Here is a 26,555-nt window from a genome sequence, read left to right as displayed (position 1 = left end):
TCATCAAATCAAGGCTTGGACCAGCCTTAGGAGACTCCAGGCCTATGGGGGTCGGGGGGTGGGGTGGGGAATGCCACATGGAATCATAGCCTACCATGGACTTATTCCCTCCATCCTGGAGCCTGTCCCTCCCCTCAGTTCCATTAAAGAGACAAGCCCCCGAACAAGCAAGCCTAGCCCAGACTGTTGGCAAAACAAAAATTTATTTTCCTTTGAAATAAAATGTACAACCAGAAGAGCACAGGGCCTGAGGCAGTAGGGAAGGTGGGGGGGTGGGGACACCAGAGAGCCCGTTTTGGGGTAGGAATCTGTGCCTCTGTCCCCTCTACCTGGCACCTTTTGCCAAGGAGGAAGAGTCTGTAAACCAGAGATTCCAGAAGGGAAGGGAAATACATGCTGTGCCAGTGCTTTTTCTGTATCCTTTGGGTACAGAACACCACCTCCACAGGGAGAAGCACAGACTGGCAGAGCCCTCGGAAATCATATAGCCTCCCACCCCTCACCGCCATCATCCACACGGACACAAGGAGGCTCAGATAGGGAAGGACGTACACCAAATCAGAGGTGAAGTCACGACTAGGACACCTGGGCAAACTCAGCAGAGGAATGTCACAGGCCTGAATGTGCAGAGATCATTAGACACATGAGTCAAGTGAATGACCCCATGGGGAGAAATGGCTGTGGTTTTCTGGTAGCAGCCACTGCTCAGTGGTCCCTGACCTCAGCGAGAGGTGCCTACGTAAAGGCCAAGAACCAGATGGTGGTTATGAACATCAGGACTTTCTTTAGCAGCAGACGGTGGAGCTCTCCTGCCAGCTCAGCTTCTTGGGGCTTCTCAGGTACGGGTGGTGCCGCTTGAAGGAGCCTGTGCCTTCACGTGGGGTGGGGGAAAGGAGAAGCCAGTAGGGCCGGGTAAAGCCTTGTCCTGTGCCTTTCTTCCCTTCTTCCCCTCTACCCCAGCTTCAGTAGGGCTCAGAGAGGACACAGGGGATGAGGGAAGGCCAGAGTGGTATCTTGCCCTAGTTTCCGGGCAGTGGGCCTCCTCCCCAGCAGGAGAGCAGGGTTTAGAACCGTTTTTCCTCAGGCTGGGAGGTAATGAGCAGCTCCTTGCTCCCGAAGTCCCACCAGGCTGTCATGTGGAACGCCATGTTGGTCAGGACCACAGTATACTCCAGGATGGCAAAAATGGTGTATACTGTGGTAAGGACACAAGGAACAGGGCGTGATAAGCCTCCTTCCCTACCCCCCAGGGGCCTCTTGATAGATCACCACCACTGCATCACTACGCAAAGGACACAATGGCAGGCAGTCCCCGAGACCACTGCCACTGCCATACTGCACATTACAGAAAACATCACAACTGTCCCATAGCCACTGTGACCACCTATGGATCCTCGCCTGGCCTCACCTCCAGCCTCACAATACATGTTGTGCCGAAAGTACGCAGCCAGCGCCGTGAAGAAGGAGACGAAGTTGATGATGAAGAGCCGCTGTTTCCAGTTGTAGGACTTGCGATCCTAGGGGATGGGCTGTCGGATCACTCTGCAGCTTGTTAGATATGTGCGGACAGCCTCCCCTCTTGGCCCCAACTCCTAAGAGCTGTGTCTTACCTCCTTTGGTCATGGAAGGGGGGCAGAGGCAGGGGCAGCAGGAATGATGGGCATTTCATACCCCTGCATTTGGTGTAATGAGGCCAAGGCACAGTGGGGTCCCTGTCCCTCCCATTTCAGGGGGACAGAGTATGAAAGTTACTTGGAGTTACCCACCAACCCAACACCTCCAGATGCTGTGGGGAGAAGAAAAGTACCGGGGGGGGGGGGCGGGGGGCAGGGCCGGGGGGAGGCACCAGTTATTACAGACCACAGACCCCTGACGCAGTGTTCCTGCTGCAGCCTGGGCGCTGCCCCTCATTCTACTCCCATTTGGAGGCACCACCTCTTCTATTCTCCATTTTCCCATGCTACCCAAACACAGCCCCAGATTCTGATCAATCACCCTCCACTTGTCCCCAGGCCCAGCCCCAGCCCCAGTTCGCAAAAGAACTCCATTTCCCACCTCACCATTACCCGCATCCTGAGGACAAGTGTCCTTGATTTTCCTCTGGGCCACCTGGAGCCCCACTAGTAGACCGTACCTCTTGACTTACTGTGTGCTTCTTGGCCAGCCGCCAGAGAATGCAGGTGAGGAGCATGTGACTGAGGGATGAGGCGATGAACACAATGAAAGCATTTTCATGGACGGCTGGAGGGAGAGAGGAGGGTTGGGAGCACGCACGGAAGGGAACACCCAAAGCCCTGCGCCATAAGGTCAGGGGGTGGGGGTGGGGGCAGGGACATCCCCTCCCGGAACCCTTCCCCGCTCCTCCTTCCCTCGTCTGGGCACCCACTGAAGTCCTCGGAAGAGGAGACATAGGTGAGCGCTAGCAGCGCAAGGTTCTCCACGACGTTGAGGCCGAAATTGAGGCGGCAAAGCTGGCGGTAGCCGGGACACGGGGAGGCGCAGCTGAGGTAGTAGTTCCAGTAGGCGAAGGCCACCAAGAAGCGGGGTGCTGAGTGTAGGCCAATGCAGAAGCGCCATACGTAGCTCTGGGGCACCTCTCCACCGATGGCCGAGCTCACTGATGGCAGGTAATTGGGCACCTAGAGAGTTGTGAACCATCTGGGCACCGGCCCCCTGCCGGCCCCACCCACCTTGAGATCTTCCTCTCTGTGTAATCACCTTGACACTCAGAAGGCTCTGGTCCAGTCCCCTCCCTCCAGGATGTCCTCCTTCAGAGCCCCAGAGCTCTCCAGGGAGACCTCCCCTTCCAGGTCCTGGGCCCCCAGTGTGCCTGGTTCTCATTCCCTAGCCAGCCTGGGGTTTGTGCTGGGGCAGAGTGGGACCGCCTCCACCTCCCTACAGGTGGCTGGGAAAGCTATAGGCAGGTTCAGATGCTCTCTGAGCCCACAGCACGGGGCTGTGACATGGATAAGGTCCTGTGGGAGGGTCCATGAGCCCAGCAACCCAGATTCAGTCCGAAGGACAGAAACGAGTCACAGAGCATCTGAGCTTCCTTGGCACAGCACTGGATTCACTGCCCAGCTAAGCTGTTCCTGACCGCTCCCAGCTCCACTTGTCCTTCTGGTCTGGGGCACCAAGGTAGTAGAGGGTGCTGTGAGATCCTAGGGGAGCGGGGCCAGAAGATACATTCACTCTGGTCACATTTAAGAAAATGGGTGCTCCTAACCTGGGGTAGTCTAAGAAAATGACCCTGTCCTTATGCATCTCTCTCATCCATCTTTCTCAAAGGCTGGAATTCCCTCATTCCTTAAGGAACTGGGGTGTCATTCTTTAAAGCTGAGAAAGGAGGAGATAATATCACACAGCTGCAAGGACTGGTGTGTTGCTTATTTTGGAGGGTGAGAGAATGGGGGATGGATGAACAGTAGTTTCGATGGGAACAGGAAGGCCAGGAATAGGAAGAGGATCTCTTAGACTCAGGGGCCTAAAGCAGTATGCCTCAAACTTTAATATGCATATGAGTCACCTGGAATTGTGTGAGAATGCAGAAGGTCTGGAATCTGAGAATCTGCATTTCTAAAAGATTCCATGGCTGCGGAAGTTACCAGTCTGTTGCCCACACTTTCCGTGGACTTTTTTAGACCTTCAACAAGAGCCAGAGCAGTGCCAGAGCCCTGAAACCCAGAGAGGGAATGACCCTGCTGTGACTATGGCAGGACAAGTCTTCAGAGATGGAGTTCTTGAAGACCCCTTCCTTTCTCCCAGTGGGGATGCTGAATGGGTCTCCAGAGTGGCTGGGAAGGCAGGCAATGATGGAGGCAGCTCACAGGGCAGGGGTGGGCCTGGAACAGGACCAGCCAGGGCCTTCACGAGCCTTCACAGAAACGGAGATGGATTCCCCTCAGCACTGTCAGAGGAAGCTAAGTGCAGAGCGCTCAGAGAGAGGGTGATGCTATCGAGGCCATGGCTTGAGGTACCATAGCTTGAGACCAGGCTCAGATATTCACTCTGAGTAATCAGTGAAGGGCAACATGGAGGCTTTGGAGCCACACAAACCTGGGTCTACATCCCAGCTCTGCCTTTATTAGTTGGCTGACCTTGAGCAAGTCACTTCACCTCTCTGAGCTTTGATTTCCTCATTGGCAAAATAGGGATGACATCACCTACCTTGCAGGGGATGGTGAATACTAAATATAACGTATGCAAGGCATCTGCAGTGTCTAGCACACAGTGAGTACAAGCGATGGCTTTCAGAAGACAAACTTTCCTGAAAAGCCTGCAAGTTGGCTGTGATCTATGTGGCTTCTGAACGTGGGAAGGCTGACTTATGAGTGAAAGGTGGGAATCATATCTTGACCGGACACTTCTGAGACCTCCAAGCCTCCTTACTTGACTTTTCTGCCTCTCTGGGTAGGTCCCCTGAGTAGGGTTAGTGGGAGTGTTGCCTCCACTTCCTAGAATATTCATTCTGAAAACTCCTGCCCCAATCTCAGCTACTTTAAGGGGAACAGTACCAACATCTAAGGCTTGGCTGGGAGAGCCCAGAGTATTCAAGGGCCCAGAGCCCTGACTAAAGCTGGGAAAGAGGTAAAGGGTAGAGATGGCACGGAGTTAGGGGGATGCCTCAGGAGGATGAGGATTAGGGCCCTGTGGCTGCTTGTCCCATCCTCACAAGCTCCTCTCAAATTAAGGGTGGGGGCAGGATTCTAAGAGCAGGGATTGCCTCCCTCATCACACACACACACACACATGCTTAATCAGGTATAGGTACTCATATACACCCCCGCCATTCCGAGTACACAAGTTCCCCACTCACCAACTATGCCAACAACAAGCTACATGAGGAGATATCAGAGCCCAGGTACACAGCTCACCACAAACCTCCCCAAAAGCCCAGAGCTAAGGGTACTGAGAGATGGGAACATAACCTCTTTCCCCAAGAATAGAAATCCTTTGGCCTGGAAGACATGGCTCAGTGGATCTATGGCAGGGCAGTAGATCAGAAATTCACATGGTATAAAGGGAGAGGGTCCAAAAACTTCCTTATCATAGAACCTCATGTTTCACCATTAGAGGTTCATTCCTCTGGCCTCAGATAAAAGTCCCCTGAAATTATGGATGACTTTTCTTTATACCTTACCACCACTTCCCCTCCCCACCAACTGGACAAAAACTCCCATTCCTGTCAATCCTACTTGCTACTCTTCTCTGGACTCCATTCCCTCTTCTCTAACCTCATAGTCCCCCATCTTAGCTCTGGTATCCCCTGTACCAGAGCCAGAATGGTCTTCTAAAGCTCAAATCTGATCGTGTCCCTTCCCTGCTTAAAATCTTTCCAAAGGGCTTCCCTGGTGGCGCAGTGGTTGAGAGTCCGCCTGCCGATGCAGGGGACACGGGTTCGTGCCCCGGTCCAGGAAGATCCCACATGCTGCGGAGCAGCTGGGCCCATGAGCCATGGACGCTGAGCCTGCGCGTCTGGAGCCTGTGCTCCGCAACGGGAGAGGCCACAACAGTGAGAGGCCCGCGTACAGAAAAAAAAAAAAAAAAAAAGCAAAAAAAAAAAAAATCTTTCCAAAGCTCCCCATTGCCCTCTGGATAAAATCAAAAGTTGTCCGCCTGGCACTCACAAAGGTCCTCCTTCACCCCACAGCAACAATGCCCCCTCCTCCAGGAAGGAAGTCTCCAGCATCCAAGCCAGTTTAAGTGCTTCTCCTGGGCCCAGCATCCCTGTGCTCCCTTTTATCACAGGAGGGATCTCATCTCACAGTGTTGTGACTGTCTGTGCCTAGGTCTGTCTCTTGGAGGAATAAGATGCTAAGAGCAAGTCCATGTTCAATTCCATGCCTCTGACACAGAACCTCCAACCCTGGGCCCTCGAGAAAGGCTTGATGGACTGCTCTTGGGGGCAGGAACTCCTTCTAGGTTTCCAGCTGGCAAAGCTCTGAGTGGATATAGGTTGTGGGGCCTGAGACTGCCAGAGGAGAAACAAAGCTAGAAGAAGCCAGGGCAGGGCTGGGCGTCTTCTCAGGTCAGGCCCCTAGTCTGGGCTAAAGCCACCTGTTGCTTCTCCTGGCTCCTGGCCTCATCTTACCTCCTCAGTCCTGGCTTCCTTTCCAGTCTGGTCTTTCTTCAGCCCCCTTCTCCCTCTCGCAATCTCTCCTGCCTATTCCCACTCTCTTCCCTTCCCCCAGGCCCCCTCTGCTCCCTTGTACCCTCTACAATCCTCTTCTACTCTTGGAGGACTGTGACTCTACTCTCCCTGAGTCTCTCTCCCCAAATTCCCCCCACCTCTGATTTTCCCCCCACCATCCTTTTATCCCTCTCCCCTCTCTCTGTCCCTCCACCTTCTCTCCTACTGTCTGATTCCACCCTTATCACCATCTCCTGACCTGGCCCTGACCCAGGTGCTGGGGAGCCTGGCACTCACCCCACAGTCAGTGGCCACTGTGTACTCAAAGTGGAACACCAGGGACCAGATGATGCAGAAGAAGAAGCCAAACACGGGGAAAGTGATGACCCACCAGACCATGGCCGTGAAGCGGAGCCGGAACACAGTCCCATCAGGGTCCAAGGGCTGGGAGGCCGCAGAGAACATCCTGTAGGGAGTGGTGCCCAGGCAGGGCAAGGGACACAACTTGGGGCCTGGTGGGGTTACCTGGGCCTAGGAAAGTGGGGCCTTTTCCAGAGCTGGCTTTTCAGAGTATAGGGAAGAGCCAGAGTATAAAGGCAGAGTAGGAAGGACATAAAAGAAAAAGGAAAGCAGTGCAGAAGAGGAGGTACAGAGGGAGATGGGGCAGGAACAGCAGAGAGACAGGGTCAGCTCATAGGAATCCCCTTGGCACACTGGTCCTATAGGTTCACCTCTTGAAGAGAATAGAGAATAGAGGCTCCCAGTGGCCTGGACTTGGGAGCTCTGATGGCCCACCTCATTCCCATGACTCTCCTACCCACTCAGGAAAAGGGTCAGAGGTGGAAGGGTTATTATTCCCATTCCACAGAAGGGAAGACCAAGGCCCATAACTATGCTAGGATCAAACATTAAGACTAAGGCCTCTTGCCACTTGATAGCTTAAAGCTCCAAGTCAAGGTTTTCTTCAGGCCAAGTAACCTAAAGGACCTTGGCTCAGACTGACCCAAGCCCTCCCACTGACCCTGTCTGACCACATTCCTGCTCTTCACTCAAGTTCAACTAGGAACAGTGGGAGGGCCCCATAACCTATTTCAATGGGACCACAGGCTACCAGCCATCCCACCCCCAGGCTCAGAATGATCCAAGCCTCAGGCCAGCAGTACCCTGACCCCAAGATACCAGAGTCCCTCCGGAGGCCCAGACCTCTATCTCCTTCCTCTCTGAGAAGACCATGTCACCCGATCCAAGATTTTCGGGAACTGAGGGTCATGGGAACCTTCTCCGCTCAGGTTGAGTCTCCTGTGCTGGGCCAGACCCAAGAAGGACAGACCCAGACTGAGGTGGCTGGGCTTCTTCTGCTCCCTCTCCCTCTGGGCAGAGAACTCCCTCCCCCACCCCCACTGCGCCGACCACCATGACCCTTCACGCTGGGCTTCCTTCTAGAGGGCAGATTTGTTTTAAAAGGCCTAGGACCAAATCTCCCCTGGGGACTCAGACCTCCCTCCATTAAGGGAACCCTAGTCTACTAGTCCAGCTCAGCATCAGGGAATCAGGGTGGGGGTAGGCGCACTAAGCAACACTCACACTGGGTGCTGAAGGATCCGGGGCTTCGGTTGAGGGCTCTAGCCAGACTGAGACTGCTCTAAGGCTGGAGCGTCCCACCCCCAGTTCCCGAGGGCCTGCCTCCCACCCACAGAGCCCGGATCTCCACGCCTTCCCCGGGCACACAGCCTTCCCACGACCAACAAGGCCATGTCATAAATCCCAGAACACTCTGCAAAGGTAAGAATGATAGTGGCCAACGTTGGCCCACAGCAGATCCCTTTGCCAGGCATGGGGGTGGGGACCTTTCTGAGGGTTGGGTCCAGCCATGTAGGCAGGTTTCTGGGAAGGGAAAGGGAGAAAGCAGAATAGGATTTAGCCCCTTTCTGTTGGAGCAGGACTGAATATGTTTGTTGGGCCCCATCAGAGAGCTAGCTAATCTTAAACAATAGATTCGCAGTCCAAAAGAGATCTAGACAGGCCTGAGTATGAAGTATCAGTGTCCAGCCTGTACCTGTGCAGAAACAGCTAGTGGCAGCTCAGGCTGCATTAACAGAGGTCTAACAGCCAGTAATAGGAATAGAACAGTCCTGATTTGGGCTGTACTTCCCAGGCCATATGAAGTCCTATGCCCAGATCAGGGCCTAGGAGAGAACAGTGATCAACTGGGCCCAGTCCAGGGGCACATGTCCTGTAAGGATTGCCTGAAGGAACTGGAGCTATGCTACCTGAGAAGAGTAAACTCAGGGGACCCTCCTCCCCCGCCATTACTGCCTTCCCATCTCTGCAGGGCTGGCTGGAAGCCAGGTGGAAAAAGTAGCTCCAAGGGTCCCAAAGCAGAGCCAGAGGCAGGACAGAGATTCACCAGAAAGAGGGTATATGCTCACTATAAGAAAGAGCTTGCTGGGCTTCCCTGGTGGCGCAGTGGTTGAGAGTCCGCCTGCCGATGCAGGGGACACGGGTTCGTGCCCCGGTCTGGGAAGATCCCACATGCCGCGGAGCGGCTGGGCCGTGAGCCATGGCCGCTGAGCCTGCGCGTCCGGAGCCTGTGCTCTGCAACGGGAGAGGCCACAACAGTGAGAGGCCCGCGTACCACAAAACAAAAAAAAAAAAAAGAAAGAAAGAGCTTTCTAATTGTTAGTTACTAAGTCTCCTCGGAATCAGCTGCCTGGGAAGGAAAGAAGCTTCCCATCACTGGGGATGTGGAAGCAGAGGCAATGTCATCTATTGGTAATTATAGACTAAGGCTACTTCTTTCATTCCTCAGTTGGCCATTCCTGGGATTCTCTGGGTGAGAAATTCAGAGTATATGTGAAAATTCCCAGGTGTATCCATCATAGTAGTCCCAGGGAGTAGGGACAAAATACCCCTGGGGTCACTAGGCCTAGTCTTGCCCCAGAGAGGCCAGGTACCCCTCCAGCAGCTACCTATGCCTTAGCTCCCTATCTAGTATATTGAGAATGGGTTATAAGTATGCTGAGGTTACTGATCCCATTATCATCTGGAGCCAGCCACGAGGACCAGAGCAAACAGCCTACTCCTTCTAACTCCATATGCCATACAAATATTATAATTCTCTGTATGGACTATGACTGCATTATATCATGCCTTCCTTTTCCCAGGGCATTGAGCTGGGGGGTGGTGGGGGTGGGGTGTGTGTGTGTGTGTGTGTGTGTGTGTGTGTCGGGGGGGGTCCTATCCATTTATTCAACAAATACTTTTTTTTTTCCTGGCCGCGCTGTGTGGCATGCGGGACCTTAGTTCCCCAACCAGGGATCAAACCCGTGCCCCCTGCAGTGGAAGCGCACAGTCTTAACCACTGGACCACCAGGGAAGTCCCTCAACAAATACCTTCTGATTCAGATGCAGTGCCCATCTTCAAGGAGCTCCCAGCCTAGTAGGGAAGAGAGACACAAATATAATGTGATAGAACTATATCAGAGAGAACACCTGGAACTATGGGCACCCGGAGGAGGGAGTGATTAAGCTTGCCCAATGGAGGCTGCAGAAAGCTTTTTGGAGGAGGAGACACATGAGAAGGGTTTTGCAGGATGAAGAGGAGTTGGCCAGGGTCATAGAACATTTGGTGCATTATCTAAGGTGAGAACTAGGTCAGGAGAGGCTGCTGGATGGATCCTTTCTGATCTTCCCCCTCAGATCACCTGGTCACCCCCTTTTCTTCCAGTCCTGTTCTTTCTGATAGCTCCCAGCCCTAAGTCTCACCAGGCTGGCTGCCCACAACTCAAGGCCCACATCTACCCACTGACAAATCAAGAAGAGGGAAAACTTGAAGTCATATGAATAAAAGAAGTGGGCCCCCATGCCTGCCAGCCAGATCCCACTCCTGGTTGTACCCCTTTTTTCTCAAGCAAATGCTCTTTATAGGAAGGTGGAAGCTCAGCTGATTGGGGGCCTTCTGAGCTCTCTCTGTGAGGCTAGTTCAAGGGTCCATGTCCAGGCTCTGCCTCTTTCCCACCTAGAGACCCTTGGCTAACTTCCTCTCCTGCCCTGTCTTCCAACTTGACAATCTCCTTTTCCTCTTCCTCCTTCTGCTCCTCCCCCTTCACATTTCCAAAACCACTTTCTTGTTTCCTCCACCTGGAGCTCTACACTAACCCTGAGAAGGAGGAGGACAGGAATTAGCAACCCTGATAGACATGGGAAAACTGAGTCTCAGTCTCTGAATTTCAGGTAATATACAGAGTCAGTGGATGAACTAGGAGGGTAACAAAGGTCCACACAGGTCTCACCCCATTTACACCCATAACATACAGAGAAAGAACTCTCACAACTTTCTTTCTGGCCCAGCACCCTATATCCCTGTCCAAGAGGGTGTATGGTCACCTATGGAACCTCAGAGGTCATGGGGCCTACCCCAGAAAACACATGTACACACACATAATCAGGTCCCCAACCAGAGAGACACAGATATAGTCTCTCTCACACAGATACCCCACTCAAAGCCATTATAGTATATAATATATAATAATAATATAGTATGTCCCTCACAGTTAACACATGCACATATACATAATCACATTCCCGTAGAGACAGGCACAGCCCACAGTGCCCCAATAAAAATCCCCCAATGCCCTCTAGCCCAGTTTTTTTCTCTGACCCCCAGAAAACCCTGGGGCTGCTGAATCAGCCCCTCTATGAAGTAAGGATTGGGTTCGGGGTCCTGGGGCTGCCCAACTTCAGGGACCCTGGCCCCCAACGACCTCCGTGGAAGGTGGAGGGAGACTAGTCCTTGGGACCTCAATTTGCAGGCATCCCCCTAGCAGCCCAGTATGTTTGATGGCTAATCCTGTTACAACAGAATCAGGATCCAAAACAGATCTGATTGGGCCTGAATATGAGGTATCAGTGCCCCCCTCCACAAGCCCTACCCCACAGTGTGTGGCCGTCGTCTCCTTGAAGTGGAAGAGCAGGGACCAGAGGACGCAGAAGAGGAAGGCGACAAGTGGACAGCAGACCGTGACCAGGGCCACCAGGGTGAACCGGAGCCGGACCAGGGTCCCATCCCGATCCAGCGGCAGTGGGACCTCGTACATCTTGTCAGACCTGGGGATGGAGTGGCGTGCTGTCAGGGCCCAAGGTAGTGAGGCTGGGACTCAGTGGTGAAGCTAGCCCTTGTGCTCAGTCCTCAGCTTAGCTATGCTATGGGGTGGAGAGTCTGAGAAGGAAGCCACCTAGCCCCTAAACTTGGACAGCTACTGCCCTGGATGAGGAAGATGGACTGAGAATCCCATGAGAACATTCACCCTCAATTTCAGAGGAAAGACAATGAACCAAATCTGTGCTAAGATGAAGCCTGAATAGATTGGGAAAACTTCTTCTCATCCCTAGGCCTGGCTTGACAGGCCTAGTACTACAGGAGCTGGTTGAACTAGTCTCTCTTGTTTCAGGAACCAATCCTAAAACTTCCCAGTGAACAGAATGGCCCATCTCCTCCCCCAGGCCTTGGAACCTCCATGTTTCAGGGCCTCCTATCAGCTCTCACTGCTTCACCCACCGGCCCAGGGTGCTTCTGCACCTTCAGGCCCTTCCCAGCTCTGTGTGCTCTGTGTGCCTGCACTGCAGTCCACAGCAGCAAGGACTCCATGGAAGCCAGCAGAACCTCAACCCCCTGCCTGTCCCCACCCGCTGCCTCACGTGCTCTGAGGGTGAAAGGCTTTGCAGAATCAGGCCTGGTGCTAGCCTGGGCTTGCTGTTTGCTAGAGAGAGCTGCCTGGTCAGCTTCTGGAGGCTTCCCAGTGCCCAGGGGCCTGTCCGCTCCCCTCTGGAGACTAGGTAAGGGCTCCTGAGGACTGGGCTCCTCCCCATCGCACTCCCCCACTCAGATGAGGATATCTAGGGTCATGCACTATACTACTAGCCAAGTATATACCAGCGATCCTAGCCCGGACCCCCTCAGTGTATAGAAGGGGAAGTTGAGGCCAAGAGAGGGGCAGGATCCTGCTCAGGGTCACATAGCAAATAGAAGGAAGAGCCAGCAGTGGGGAGATGTAGGGCTCGCAGTGTCAGAAACTGCAGCTCTCGCCTTCCTTGACCCTTTGCTCTCTGGGCCAGAGCTCTGGGCAGAGAGGTCAGGTTAGGTCAGGTTAGGAGGGAAAAGTGAAGCGGTACCTGTCCATAAGAGGAAAAAAACTAAAAAACCAAATCTTACATAAATGAGTCAGTCAGCCCTGTTCCCATTTTAAAGACAGAGGAACCAAGACACAGAGAGAGGAAGGTCTTTCCTCAAAGCCATATGCTGAACCTGAGGGAAAGCCATCCTCAGAATTTAGGCTTCTAGTTGCCAAACTAGGGCTGGCTCCGGATACATAAAGAACCTGCCCTTCTGGACTCCAGGACCTTGCCTGGAGATCAAGTCCTAGCTCTTCCTGGCCCCGCCCTCAGGACTCTCTCCTAGTCCCGCCCTCAGGAAGAACCCTGACCTCCAGGAGGCTGGCCTCATGGCATCCGGAACAAGCCAGGTGGATACGCCTCTCATCCAGCTTCCTCCACCCACCTCTCTGCCAGGCTCCAACAGGCAGCCTGCCCCAAACTGCTCAACCTCCTTCCTCCTTCTGCGGGCCGGGGCTTTCCCAGGAGTGGCTCTGGTGGCCCTCCCAACTCAAGCACATTCCTACAGTCCTTGGATCATGCCCAGAGACCTTCCCCACCCAGCCCAAACCCAGATTCTGTGGTTGCAATGATAATAGTCCCCCCTTCCAACATCCTTCCTGAAGCCAGCTGCTCTGGATCCCTCAGGAATCACTGGGACACCCAAACCAAAGACCAGATCCTCAGGGAATGACTAGGCAGTGCCCAAGGCAGGGGTTGATAAGAAGGTTTGAGGAACAGTCTGTTCCACTTGTTGGAGGTATGCCTAACCTCCCTTTTAGCTGTGTGACTTTGGGCAAGTCACCTAACCACTCTGGGCCTGTTTTCACAGTTGTAAAACATGGGGATCATGTGGTTTGGATGACTAATAAGGCCATACCAACGAGGTCATTCTACTCTCCCAGGCTTCAGGACAGGGAGCTCACTATCTGAAGGGCAGCTGTCCAGCCCCAGTCAACTCTAACTTCCACACAGGTACCACTTAACTGAAAACTGCTTTCTTAGGAGTATCCCTACCTTATTTCCAAAGATCCTTAAAGATCTTCTCAGCTTCCAGTCCAAATCCACACTTACTGGGCGCCTTCTGAGTACTAGGCACCCTGCTTAGCACTAGATATACATTGTTTCTTTTAATCCTCACTACAACAACTCTATGAGGTAGGCGCTATAGCCTGTATATTTCCATTTTACAGAAGAGGCAAGTGAGGCTCAGGGAGGTTAACATTTGCTCAAGGTCACAGGCTAATAGCTGGCAGAGTTGGGATTTGAAACTAATCTAAAGGGTTGCAAGTCCCCGGCACCTCTCTCCTGGGGCACCTAAGGAAGAATCTGGACCAGGAGTGCCTGCGGGGTGAAGAAGGGAGAGCTCACTCTGGAAGATCGGGCCCCTGTCAGGGAGCAGAGGGGAAAGGGGTCAGCTACCCCAGCGGGCACAGCAGCAGTTCCTGGACAGACACCAGGATCCCCACAGCCCGGGGCCGGGCCCCGCGGAGGCCAGACCGCGTGGCCGAGCTCCCCCAAGTGGGGCTGCCCGGCAGTCCAGCACACCCATCTCCATACTCACCCAGGCCGTGGCGGCGAGGAGGCCGCGCCGGCGCAGTCCGGGAGCAGGGAGCACCCGGGGGAAGCCCAGGCCGGGCCCGGGGGGCGAGCGGTGGGGGACGGGTCGGAGCGGGAACGGCGGGGGCGGGGCCGGCGCGCTTGGGGCGGAACTTGGGAAGGAAACAGCACCCAGATCCTCTGCTGGCCCCTCCCCGCTTCTGAGGCCCGGGATCCCGGGCTGTCCCCCTTAATCTGGCGTCCCTTCATGCCATGTCGATCCAGCACTGGTCAGCCCCACTCATTCCAGCTGCATGGGGGCAGCCGGAAGAGCACTGAACACCTGGGTCTGACACATTGGATCAGCCACCTTGTCACTTACCTCTCGGCTGCGTTCCATCACCTGTTGAAAGAACATAAAATTAATTCAACAGGACCTCGAATTCTCTCATTTCCTGACCCCAGTCTCTACCCACCTCCCACCCCAATCTAGACGAAATTATCCAGTTTCGCACTTCTGAAACATTAAACCAGTTTGGCCCCAGCCTCGGCGCCCCTTCCCCAAACTTTGCTCCCCAGAGCCCAATCGGGGCATTTCAGCAAAGGGAAGAGCGCATCACAGGGAGCGAGATCCCATGGGGCCCACCCGAGAAACTCTGGGCCACAGCTATTCCCACCTTTGATCAGGAGAGGGCGCCCTGTCCCACCTGTCGAAATGAAGAGAGCGGATCTCCTGCCCCCCAACCCCACCCCAGTCCTGGTCTCTCTTCACCATGAGAGGGCTGATCCCCAGAAACTAGCCCTCAGCCAGGTTCCTTCCCCACCCTGACTGACCCCTTAAAGGAATCTGAGGGGGACTCTCTGCTACCTTTGTAAAGACCATCCTACTTCAACGGGGAAAAAGAATGAAGGGACCAGTAATCCCTCCTACAGTTACAATGTGGGATTGTCAGAGCACCTGCAGCAGGTGGAGGACATCTGACCTAGACACCGTTACCAACATATTTTTCCCATTTAAATCCCCACAGTAATAATTAGCACATTTTGAGCACCCCCGGTGTCCCAGGCACTTTTCTACTTTTTTATATTATTATCCCATTTAATCTTGATAAAAGCCCTGTGAGGTAGATACTATTAATATCTCCATTTCACCAATGGAAAACAGAGAAGATGAGTTACCGACTCACACAGCTAGTAAGTGTCAGAAACCAGGATTTGAGTCTGGCACCTGAGGTCATCCCCTTAATCACTATATACTGTTAATTCGGGAAAACAAAGGCCCAAATTTGACTAACTTGCCAGAGCCCTTTTGCATGCATCCACTCTTGTTCATTTACTCAGGCTAGGCCCCCTCTGTGACAGGCCCTGGGTTGGGCAATGGTGGGGGACCCAGAGATATCATGCTCACTCCTGGGGGTCCAAGTCTACAGGGAAGGTGTCTTATTCTAAAAAAATAGTTTTCTTGACTTGAATTCTGCCACGCCACCCCACCCCACCCCGGCCTTTAAAGTCCCAGGGCAAATGAACAATTAGTAAAACTGATTGTTACTGAAAGAACCACTCCCATTTAGTTTTGATAACTGGATTTAGGTTTTCTTCCTTGGGGCTTGATGCTCTTTGTCTAGCTCCAACCCACACATGACTGCTCCTGGCCCCTGTTGCCAGTCTTAACCCCTTGTCTGTTCCTTTGGCTCTAAGTACCATTGCCTGAGGCTGGGTCTCTTCTCCCTGCCTATAGACTACTCCCCAGTGCCTGAAACTTGAGGTGCTCTAACTGGCCTTTAATTCTCTGGTGATTTGGGCACTTCCCCACCATACAGTCCTGAGTCTGTTTCCTCATCTGTAAAATGGTTTTAGGAATATCCACATTATAGTGTTGTTGTGAGAACTAGATGAGGTAATAGAGCAGTGTGCCAGGTTGATGACAACTAGATGTGTCAGCAACAGTCTGAATTTGTCCTGATTGAGCCTTTTCTGAACTGTCTGACCTCAGCTGTCACTGACCCTCTCTGAATCTGTTTCCTCCACTGTCAGTTTGAAAGACTATCACCTACTTGATTTATATGAGGAAAAGTGGAAGAAAAAGATGAGTTCTTACTACGTGCCAGGGACTATATATGCATTCTCTTATTTGATCCTCTTAATAATCTGATGAGGTAGGTTTGATGAAAGCCATTTTACAGATAAAAAAATTGAACAAGCATCTAAGCATCTAGGCTCGACCTTATTCAGGAGGCTCTCAGTGTTTGCTGAACTGGCATTTGTCCATTGTCCAAGTAGCTGCTGCTGCTGCTGTTGAAGCCTTTCAGTGTCTCCTCCCTCCTGGTTGGTTAGCCTGGTGCCTGGACATACCCCAGAGAGGCCTGTGCCTGAAACAGCACCACCATCTTCGAGCTTTAGCCACAATCACTGCTCCACTCCCCTTTCCACATACACATACCAGATATCCCAAGCTGACTGAGCATTTGTTTTCAGGGATGTTCCAGCCCCCAGGAGCACAGGGCGGTGTAGAGGTGGGGAGCAGAAGAGGGGAAGTGAATGTGGGATATAGTTGTCAAGGAAAGCTTCCTGTAGGAGATCTCCTTCACTGCCCTCCTATCTCTCCATCATTCTCCCCATTAGCCACATTGGCTCTTCTTACAACACAGATCTGATCATGTCCCACCCTTGTGGCAAAGTAGTAAATCTTCATGGCTTTTAGCATCAAGGGCAAATTCCTTAGTGTGGTGTTCAATGTCTTTCATAATGTGGCCATCCTCTACTCCAGCAACCAATTGTTTTACATTCTAACTACACTCACCTCTTCCATGGAGCTTTGTTTAACTTCCTCCTTATCTCTCCCTACCCCCCATGATCTGCCCACCTTCCCACTCCTCAGGCAGCCTTGGATGGCCTTCCATCACACCCTTATTAGGGCTCTAACCACAATGAGGCAAAATAATCTGTTGCCTGTTTCCCCCCGACCTTCCTGGGAGCTCATGTAAGGACAGAACCTCCACCTGTTACGTTTATTTCTGAATCTCCCAGCTTAGCCCAGGCATGAGCATACAGTAAGAGTCCAGAAAATATTTGCTAGATTGATTTAATTGAACTGGATTTTGAAGGATGGGTAGGACTTAGATATATCAAGAAGAGATTTAGGAACTGCAAGAAAGGCCTTTGAAGAATGACCGCTGGGAATAGAGGGTGGAGGCAGAGGGTGCATGGCTCGGGGTGGGGGTGGGAGGTAAGTAAAGTGACAGAGACAGAAACAGTGCTAAGAGCATCCAATTTCAGGCCAAACGCTGCCCTGCCTCCTGGGCAGCCTTAGGAAAGTCTTCCTGGGTTGAGGAGGAGTGTTTTTTTTTCTTGCCAGAGATCTTTTTCGTGGCAGAGACATCAAATAGTAATTACATCTTCATTGTTCTATAGACATTCTTTAGCTTCCCTATCACTTCTTTTTTAATTAATTAATTTATTTATTTTTGGCCGTGTTGGGTCTTCCTTGCTGAGAGCGGGCTTTTTCTAGTTGCAGCGAGCATTGCGGTGTGCGGGCTTCTCATTGCAGTGGCTTCTCTTGTTGCGGAGCACGGGCTCCAGTAGTTGTGGCTCACGGGCTCTAGAGCGCAGGCTTGGTAGTGGTGGCACACGGGCTTAGTCACTCCGTGGCACGTGGGATCTTCCCAGACCAGGGCTCGAACCCGTGTCCCCTGCATTGGCAGGCGGATTCTTAACTACTGCGCCACCAGTAAAGCCCCTCCCCTATCACTTCTAGGATGAAGTCCCAGTTTGCACCCGTGGATACACTGAGCTCTTTCCTGGTCCCACATCTCTGTTCTCCCTGTTCCTCTGGCATGGAATGCATCTTTTCCTTGTCTCAGCAAACTCTACCCTTCCTATAAAGGTATAGATTAGCATGACACTTTAGTGAGTTAGGCATGCATGTAGTAATTTCTAGGGCTATCACTAAAATAATAGAAAAAGAATTTAATTTGCAAACTGATGCAGGAATAAAAATGAAATAATCCAAAAGTATGCAAGAAAAGAGATTTAAATGGCCAATAAGCACGTGAAAAGATGGTCAACATCATTAGTCACCAGGGAAACGTATAAAAAAAACCACAGTGAGATGCCACTTCACACCCCCTAGCATGGCTATAATTTAAAAAGAAAGAAAAAAGAAAATAACAAGTGTTGGCAAAGATGTGGCTGGCAGGAATGTAAAATTGTACAGCCACTTTGGAAAACAGTTTGGCAGTTCCTCAAGAAGCTAAATATAGAGTTACTATATGACCCTGCAAATCCACTCCTAGGTATAAACACAAGAGAATTGAAAACACATGTAAACAAAAAACTTTTACATGAATGTCCATAGCAGTACTATTCATAGTGGAATAATGGAATAATCATTATTCATGATGAAACAACTCAAATGCCATCCAACTCATGACTGTATAAACAAAATATGGTATATTCATAAAATGGAATATTATTCTCCTATAAAAATGGGTGAAACTTTGAAACATTATGCTAAGTGAAAGAAGTCAGACACAAAGGCCATGTATTTTATGATTCCATTTATATGAAATGTCCAGAATAGGCAAATCCATTGAGACAGAAAGTATACTAGTAAATTGCTAGGAGCTGGGGGGAAGGGGGAGATGGGGAACGATTGCTAATGGGTCTGGGGTTTCTTTTGGGATTATGAAAATGTTCTGGAATTATATAGTGGTGGTAGTTGCACAACCTTGTGAATATACTAAAAACCTCTGAATTGTACACTTCAAATGGGTGAATGTTATATTTTGCAAATTATATCTCAATTAAAAAAAAAAAGTCTGGCAAAGAGCTGGGCCTCAGTAAATGGCAGTTATTTTTACCAAAAAAACCAAAAATTTTTTTAAAAAGCACAGAAACAGAACATCTGGGGCAAATAGAAAGTCTAAAATGTTAGATAAAATCCTAAATATACCAGTAAATTCATTAAATGCAATTGACTAAATGCTCTAGTTAAGTCAGATATTCACACAAGATTTATATAAATCTAATTATATGTCATTTATAAACATCACCCTTCCTTATCAAGTTATAGGAAAAGAAGGAAATCAACATTTACTGCATGTTTACCATGTGCCAAACAGGGGCCCAGTCCTTTGCAAATTCCATGATCTTGTTTGACCTTCACAAGCACCTTATGAAACAGAAATTATTGTGCCCAATTTATAGACAATGAAACTGGTGCACAGAACAATTAAATAATTTGTGCAAGGTCTAAAAAGTAGCAGATCTTGGACTTGAACTTAGATCTGTTTGAATCTAACTCTGCTGCTCTTTCCAATGTACCATATAAGAAATTTAGAATCATCTCTCTGGAAGGAAGTCTCTTGTTCTTTTATAATTCTGCAGTCCTTACAGGTCTCTATCCTCCCTGGGCATCAATCCTTCAGAGCTGCATAGAGTGAGTTCTCAGGGCATGTATGTGTGAGAGAGACTGGAAGCTTCCAGGACAGAAATGGACTTTACTTAGCTCTGTCTCTCTTGGCCAGGGCAGAGTGTTGAGCGGTGGACATCTCTGGGCCCCTAATGCCCAGGACAGAGCTTGGCTCAGCAAGCTTTTGAGAACATACACCAAATTCCTTGGCTTTAGAGGGGAAGAAGGCAGATGATGACAATCAAAAGGGGTGTTATGGGCTTCCCTGGTGGCGCAGTGGTTGAGAGTCCGCCTGCCGATGCAGGGGACACAGGTTCGTTCCCCAGTCCGGCAAGATCCCACATGCCGCAGAGCGGCTAGGCCCGTGAGCCGTGGCCGCTGAGCCTGTGCGTCTGGAGCCTGCGCGTCTGGAGCCTGTGCTCCGCAACGGGAGAGGCCGCAACAGTGAGAGGCCCACGTACCGCAAAAAAAAAAAAAAAAAAAAGGGGGGGGGGATGTTATGAGAATTAGGCAGAGTAAGAGTATGTGGGCCTAGGAAGCCCTGGTCCACAAAGAAGTCCTTCCTGGGGCAGAAGTCCCTGGGAATGATGAGCTTTAGGCCACATGCCTACCAGAGTACCTAACAAGAGGTCCTTCTACTTAGAAATCACCATGATCACAGGAAATTCCTCCCTGGAGCACTCCTTGTCCAGTGTCTCTCCCTCCAGTCTTCCAATAAATATACACTACTTAAGGGACCCAGATCCTGCACACCTGCTAGTACTCTGGGCTGAATACACTCACTCACACAAGACATAATTCTGAGCTCCTTTTCTGTGTCAGAATCCATGTCTTAGAATATTTAGAATGGGAATTCCTTAATATTTTTAAAGAATACAAATAATATCTATCATTTATTGAGGGTACCTGTGTACCAGTTACCATATGCCTCAGCTCATTTAATTCTCACAACTCTGTGAGGCAAGTACAATTATTATCCCCATTTTACAGACAAGGAAACTGAGGTTCAGAGGGGTTAAGAAATTTGCCCGAAGTTCATACAGTTAATACATGGTTGGGCTCAGATTTAAACCCAGGGTTCTCTGACTCAAAAGTCCCATACTTCTTTTCTATTTAAGAAAATAATTCACTCATTCATGCATCAAACATTTAATGTACACCTATGCTGTGTGGCTGGCCTTAGGGACATCAGAATAAATAAGCAGAGGAGAGGCTTAAACAGATCTGGGGTTGAGGATTGGAAGGTGAGAAATCAAAGGTTCAGGAGGGCAGTGAGGAAGCTACTGTAACTCTCCAGGGAGACCTAATGACTTTCTGATGCTGAGCATAGGCAAGGGAGGGTGGAGGGAAGGGAGTCATGTTTGGATGGAGTAGTTGGGGAAAGGTGTCTGGAGTCAGATGTTTAGCTTTACTATTTGACCATCCATATATTTATTTTTTTCTTCCTTCAAGCATCTACTGAACATCTACAATGCACTAGGTTTCTTCCATCCATTATCTTATTTTACCTTTACTACCAGATCACTCCACTTTTTTTTTTAACATCTTTATTGGAGTATAATTGCTTTACAATGGTGTGTTCACTTTTTGACTATCTCTAATCCCTTGCCACCACTGAAAACCCAGAGTGATTTAAGTTTATCCATGTTTTGGGCAGGGCCCATTTCAATTTTGTAGATATGTCCCAGGAGGAGGGGGTGGTAGAGTGGCAATCCTAATAGGTTTTGCTTTCTGAACACAGTCCCTGCTATTTTGTGTGGGACCCACAGTCACTAGATCTAGTTTCTAGAACATGCTCAACCCACCCCCTTAAGATATCAGGCTTCTGCTCTGGGCTAGGCCTTGAGGGAAAGGAACACCAACTTGAAAATGAAGCTCTGGCCTCCAAGAGCCCGGCACCAGAAGATAGGAAAGTAAAAAACGGAATACAAAGTAACAAGGCTGTAACAGAGGCCTGCCCAAGTATTACTCCAACTAGCTGTGAGAGATCCCAGAGAAGGGGGAACATTTCAACTAGACTTTAAGAATAAGTAGGGGTTCCTAAAGTGCAGGTGGGAAAGAAGTTCCAAGAATTGTCATTTGTACCAAACTCTAAGCTGAGCCATTCCCTTAAGGCACCTCTAATGTTCCTAAAGTCCATTCTAGGGATTCAGAGAGGGAAAGGTTGTGTTGGGGCTGGCATGGGTCAGGAGACAAGGAGGCCAGGTTTTGGGGCCTCGGAGCAGCTGCAGGTGAGCTACGCGCAGATAGACCTCCTAGGAGGTCCCTCCAGCTCCGCACGTGGTCTGGCCAGGAAGTAAAGGCAAGACGACGGGGGAGCTTTCCCGTCATAGCCCGCGGACTGGGGAAAAGGAAGGGTAGAATAGTTACCATGCCATCCTGGAGCTTCACTCTGATTGGCCCGAGCATCAGCAACCCGAGTCTCTCCGCTCCACAGAAGGGGGCGGAGCCTCAGCATAGCGTCATCACTCTTGTTCCACCCCCCGCTCGATGTAGCCACTCACCAGCCTACGTCTAGGGGCTCTTGTGACGTCACGACTAGCTCCCAGCCAACCGCGGCGGCGAGGGGCGGTACTTCATGTCCCTCCCACTGCCTCTCCCGCTTCCTCCCCCTAATTCCTTCCGTCCCTCCTCTTCCCCCTCGCCCGTCTCCCAAAGACAGCCCTCACGTTCGGTTTCAAAAGACTCTAGGTCCAATAAATAACAGGGCGGGCCTAGAGTGGCGGCGGTGTCTGCCAATGCGCAGACAGCGAGGGCGGAGCGCCCGCAGCGAGCCTCTGACGCCAGGCGGCGTGTGACGCAGTCTGGCCCTCTGCGCGCTGCGCCCGAAGCGGCGGTCGGTAGCGGAGGTGGTGGCGGCCGCGACGGTTTCGTGGCGGCCGCGCGCTGCTCTCTGAGCGGCGGGTGGCAGACGGGCCTAGGCCCTCACTCCTGACACTTCCCGTCCCCCACCGCATCGCGGTAAGTCGGTAGCCGGGGTGGTGGCGGCCGGGGACCGGCAGGCTCCTCCTCCTCTCAGGGCGGGCGGGTTCGCGGGGAGTCCCAGGCCCTCTCCGCGTCCCAGTCTCGCGCCGGGGCGCGCACCTTCTGCCCTGAGGCAGGGGGCGGGGCCCGCGACCCTGCGGCCCCAAGGCCCAGCTTTTCGGGCTCTGGGAAGGAGTCGTTATCGGTGGGATCTGGGCCCGGGGGTCTCGCGTTGCAGCCTACGTTGTGGGGCGTCCCTCTAGCTGGTTGTACTCATTCATTTGCCCGGCGGTGGTTAGGTGGGCCGGCCCTTTGCGGGGGCAGTGCCTTGAGACCCTGAGTACGGTTTTCCCAGCACTTCTCTGACCATCGTGCGGGATGGGCTTTATTTGCCTTGGCTTCTCCAAGGGGAAATTTGTAGCCCCAGGGGAGGGTGAGTGGGTCGGGAGTTTGTTACCTTTTTAAAACAGTATCTGAGAATTAAGGTCGGTTTAATGGAGTGAAAGCTTATTTTCTGTTCTCCCACGTGTTCCACGTAAAGCTAGACAAGGTGAGGTTTTTGGATTACTATCGCCATAAGGACCTTAGAAATTACGCCAATCCCCCTACTCTACATTAAATGCAAGTTTTTTTAGGTGGAGAAACGGAGGCCCAGAGAAGAAACAGGATTAGCCAGTGCTACATCTGACTCAGTGTAGAAATTTTTCTACTACACTGCCCTCCCTGGCTGTTCCAGCTTCCCATTACTGAGGATTCCCTTTGGAAGAGTGGAGGCGTTAAGGTAGGGACATTGGATAGTTAGGAGCAGACCTAGTCTTCAATAGCGTTTCCGATTTAGTTACTACCAGCTCTGTTCGTGATAAGGCAGACGCTTCATTAGTTCAACTAGACCATGAGAACTAAACTTATACGTTGGTTAAAGAATGTTAGTTATGTTATGTATTGGAAATGAATCGATAAAACTACATGTCATTGGCTAGTTTCCTGTCCCAGGTCTGAAATTTTTATTTGTGGCAGCTGCTGGGGACTCAGAAGAAAGAGTCCAGTTAACGAACTACAGCAATATAGCAATAGAAAACCAGAAATATGGACAAGACTTAGAAAGGTACACAGCAGTCATTTTGTATTTCTTGTACCTCGGAACTCAGAGCTCCTCTCTTACTGAGTTCGAAAATTGTAGTAGAATGAAATGAGAAAATTAAACTATTTTGGGAGAAGAAGCTAACTGGAAGAAAGAAAGAAAAGAGCAGTGATCATCCCCTGTGACAGTCTTATAAATTCAGAAGGAAACACTTGTTGACTGAGTGACAGATGGTGTGTTTGGAACTTGATCGAAGAAGTTAGGATATTTAAAAAACAAACCAGAAGTTGGACAGGAAGGAGGTACTGGGAAATAATTTGATACGGTTATTTTTTGACTCTTCATTGAGATTTGATGAAGGCCACTTTGGTCTGTTGACATAAGTCAGATTGTCACTTTCCTCTTGTTTAGATGACAAAGCAAAAACTGAAAAATGTGTGTAAGAGCAGAAGAGAACTGTAGTCTTAATGCTAAGAGGTGAACAGGGTATGTATTCTGTGACATGTTTTCTTTTGGGAAGCCTTTCCTGGCGTTCTTTCCCCTGCAAGCTTCCATAACACTTATTTGATACTTCTATTCATAGCACAAATCATTTTGTATTTTAGCTGTGTCTTTTTATTAGACTGGTAAAAAAATTTTTAACTTTGTATTCAGTTTTCTTGGTATAGAGTAGGCCCGCAGTAAGTGTGCTTGCCTGAATGGATAAACAAATATGGAGGAGTTAAGCCTAAAAATAGTCTATAAAGAGGCTGGGTATTTGTGTACTCCTGAAATACGGGGCCCAGATAAGAGGACCCACACCATTCGTATGATACACGGTACTTTGGTACCTGACTTATTCACGTCCACTTGCTCCTGGATAACTAAGAACAAACACAACTTTTAGGGAACCAAGTTCATAGCTTGGAAAAAATCAGTAATATTACTTTATTGTGATGCGGTACGCGGGCCTCTCACTGTTGTGGCCTCTCCCGCTGCGGAGCACAGGCTCCGGACGCGCAGGCTCAGCGGCCATGGCTCACGGGCCCAGCCGCTCCGCGGCATGTGGAATCTTCCCGGAACGGGGCACGAACCCATGTCCCCTGCATCGGCAGGTGGACTCTCAACCAGTGCGCCACCAGGGAAGCCCTATTGTGATTTTTTATAGTAGCAATTAACCTTAGGAAGAAAGGGGTAGTAGTACTGATATTTAATTTCCAGTAAATAAAGAGCACATCTGTAATTATGCAATTTGTCCAAAGCTTAGGAGATTAAGAAATTTAGAGATTTGCCAGTAGGTATTAGAGACAAAGTATGTAAACAACGTTTCTTAAGAACTTGGTGCATTCTGTGTGTTTGGAATTGAACCTAAGTATTTGGCATTTGTGTATTGTAGTATTTTACCCATAAGGTACTCATAACACCCCCTCCCTAAGTTGTAACAACCAAGAATGTCTCCAAACATTGTCACATGTTACCTGGGAGGCAAAACTGCCCCAGAGTAAGACCACTGCTCTAGAGAAAACGTTCCCAGTATTTCAGTAAAAAAAAATCTTACCTTTATCATGTCTGGTCTATGCTTGTGGAGTCTGCTAATAAGTTGCATCTGGTTAAAATTGTTCTCGAAAACCCTTAAATTGTCAGAATCTGGTATGGGAAGCTGAAAAGCTAAGAGTCCTAGAGTCACTTTCTTTAGTTTCTCCTTTCACTTCTGTGGTAATCTCCGTTTCTCTGGGACAGGAGAAATCAAAGTCCTGTTTGAAAGGAGATAGGTCGTTGGGTAAATAGAGCAATATTTATTTGTTTTTGTGGAAGAGGGCAAAAAAGAGCTTGTAGTTGAATTGATATAATTAAATGTGATGCTCTGTGATTCCGTTATCTTTCCATTTCACTGATACACGACCTGCCACATGAATCGGAGGTCTTGTCCCATTGTACTGACTCTGAGAATTTAATAAACACTGAGAATTATTTGCCACATTTTAAGAGTTTGTACTTAATTCAGTGTAATGCGAAACAATTGTAATTTTTTAGTAGAGAAATAAAAATGATTTCTTAAAGTATAGGTCTAATTAGCTAAGTCTGGTACTAAGAGTTAGTTTAAGCTGGGAGGTAGTAGGGTAAATTGGAAAGTGTGAAACTGGAGTCAGACGATTAGAAGGAGGCTCTAGCAATGGTCTAGCAGTTCTCAAAGTTTGAGGTCTTGGGACTCCTTTATGCATTTAAGAATTATTGCACACTCCGAACAGCTAGAAACTGAAACTAATATTTAAAGGATTTATTGATTTAAAAAATACTCTTATGAAAAGTTACTAAAAAATTTAGTGACAACAGTGGCATCGTTTTACATTTTTGCAAATCTTTTTAATGTCTGGCTTAATAGAAGACCACTGAATTTGTGGATCTTTTGCATTCAGATGGTTGGTATGTTGTTTTAGTTGAAGTATGTGAAGAAATCCAGCCTCATACAGATATATAGTATTTGGAAAAAGGAGTGTTTTAATAACCTCTTCAAATAATTGTAGATTTCCCCTTTGACAGTACACTCAAACCTTTTTAAAGGTTTTTTGCAACATGGAATCTGAAACCATATCGTTGAACTTTTGTACAATGTTAACATTAAAATTCATTGGTCTGTCTTGCACTTTGAATGGGTGTTTGTTTACCTGTGCATGACTTTATGACATTATATATTGGTTATTAGGAATCATTGGTGTACTGAGTTACGCAGCTCTTCCAAATGTTGACAGATTTACAGTTGCTAATATTTCCACCCATTTCATCAGATAAATCTTTTAAGAATTGGGAAGTTGACAAGCTCATAGTGGTGTACACAAGTTTTCAAGATTCCAATTTTCTCTTCAAATCTAAGTAACCATAGTTTGTCATTTATTCTTTGTAATAAAAATGGTGTTCCATTTAAAAAAACAGTTGGTTCAGCTTTCTACTCAACAGTAATCACCCAAGTGTTTTTCCTTGGGACAGCCATTCTATTTTCAATATGTAGAAGTGCTTTTGAGTACTTCCCACTTCGTCCCCCAAAATAATCACACAGAGTATTGAAAAGATGTGAACTGAAATGTCGAGCGTTAATACAATCAATAATTTTTACTGCTCCATCAAGGACATTTAAGTGAAAGTGGATTTTTGTGTGTGCTATAATTGGGTGGCAGTGAAGAATCCAGTGACTATACAATTTGGGGCCATTGTCTTGTTTCATGCTCAGGTTCTAGGTGTAGAGGTCAGCACAGTTTTTTTTTTAAAAAGACAAATAATGTCTTAGGATTATTATGAAAATAGTT

General features: G+C 49.5%; 2 protein-coding genes across 22 annotated transcripts in view; one reads left to right on the top strand and one right to left on the bottom strand.

Moving 5' to 3' along the window:
- Positions 1-184: 184 nt before the first annotated feature.
- PGAP2 (post-GPI attachment to proteins 2) lies at positions 185-25,412 on the bottom strand (the record flags this gene model as incomplete). Of its 9 annotated transcripts, XM_082626792.1 has the most annotated exons (8): positions 185-1,195; positions 1,409-1,517; positions 2,135-2,241; positions 2,387-2,639; positions 6,428-6,596; positions 11,062-11,236; positions 14,202-14,222; positions 21,600-21,657. In XM_082626792.1, 6 exons carry the CDS (start codon positions 11,193-11,195, stop codon positions 1,065-1,067), a joined length of 903 nt encoding a protein of 300 aa, XP_082482918.1. In that variant the 3' UTR covers positions 185-1,064. The 9 variants fall into 9 exon arrangements, with proteins under 9 accessions (XP_082482918.1, XP_082482913.1, XP_082482912.1 ...); XM_082626787.1 differs by lacking the exons at positions 6,428-6,596; positions 21,600-21,657 and adding an exon at positions 24,812-25,412; XM_082626786.1 differs by lacking the exon at positions 6,428-6,596 and having other exon boundaries at positions 21,600-21,663.
- Positions 22,025-26,555, top strand: part of NUP98 (nucleoporin 98 and 96 precursor) — a gene marked incomplete at its 3' end in the record, with an annotated part of 103,690 nt that continues 99,159 nt past the window's right edge. For 3 of the 13 annotated variants that reach the window (XM_082626773.1, XM_082626775.1, XM_082626774.1), the window contains exons 1-3: positions 22,066-22,190; positions 22,829-22,974; positions 23,686-23,760. Of the gene's footprint in view, positions 22,191-22,828; positions 22,975-23,210; positions 23,299-23,685; positions 23,761-26,555 lie in introns of all 13 variants that reach the window. The other 10 variants (XM_082626781.1, XM_082626782.1, XM_082626772.1 and 7 more) reach the window with 6 other exon arrangements.

Source organism: Mesoplodon mirus, assembly GCF_964341445.2.
Source record: "Mesoplodon mirus genome assembly, chromosome: 7".
Classification (NCBI taxonomy): domain Eukaryota; kingdom Metazoa; phylum Chordata; class Mammalia; order Artiodactyla; family Ziphiidae; genus Mesoplodon; species Mesoplodon mirus.
This window is presented reverse-complemented; position numbering and strand designations above follow the sequence as displayed.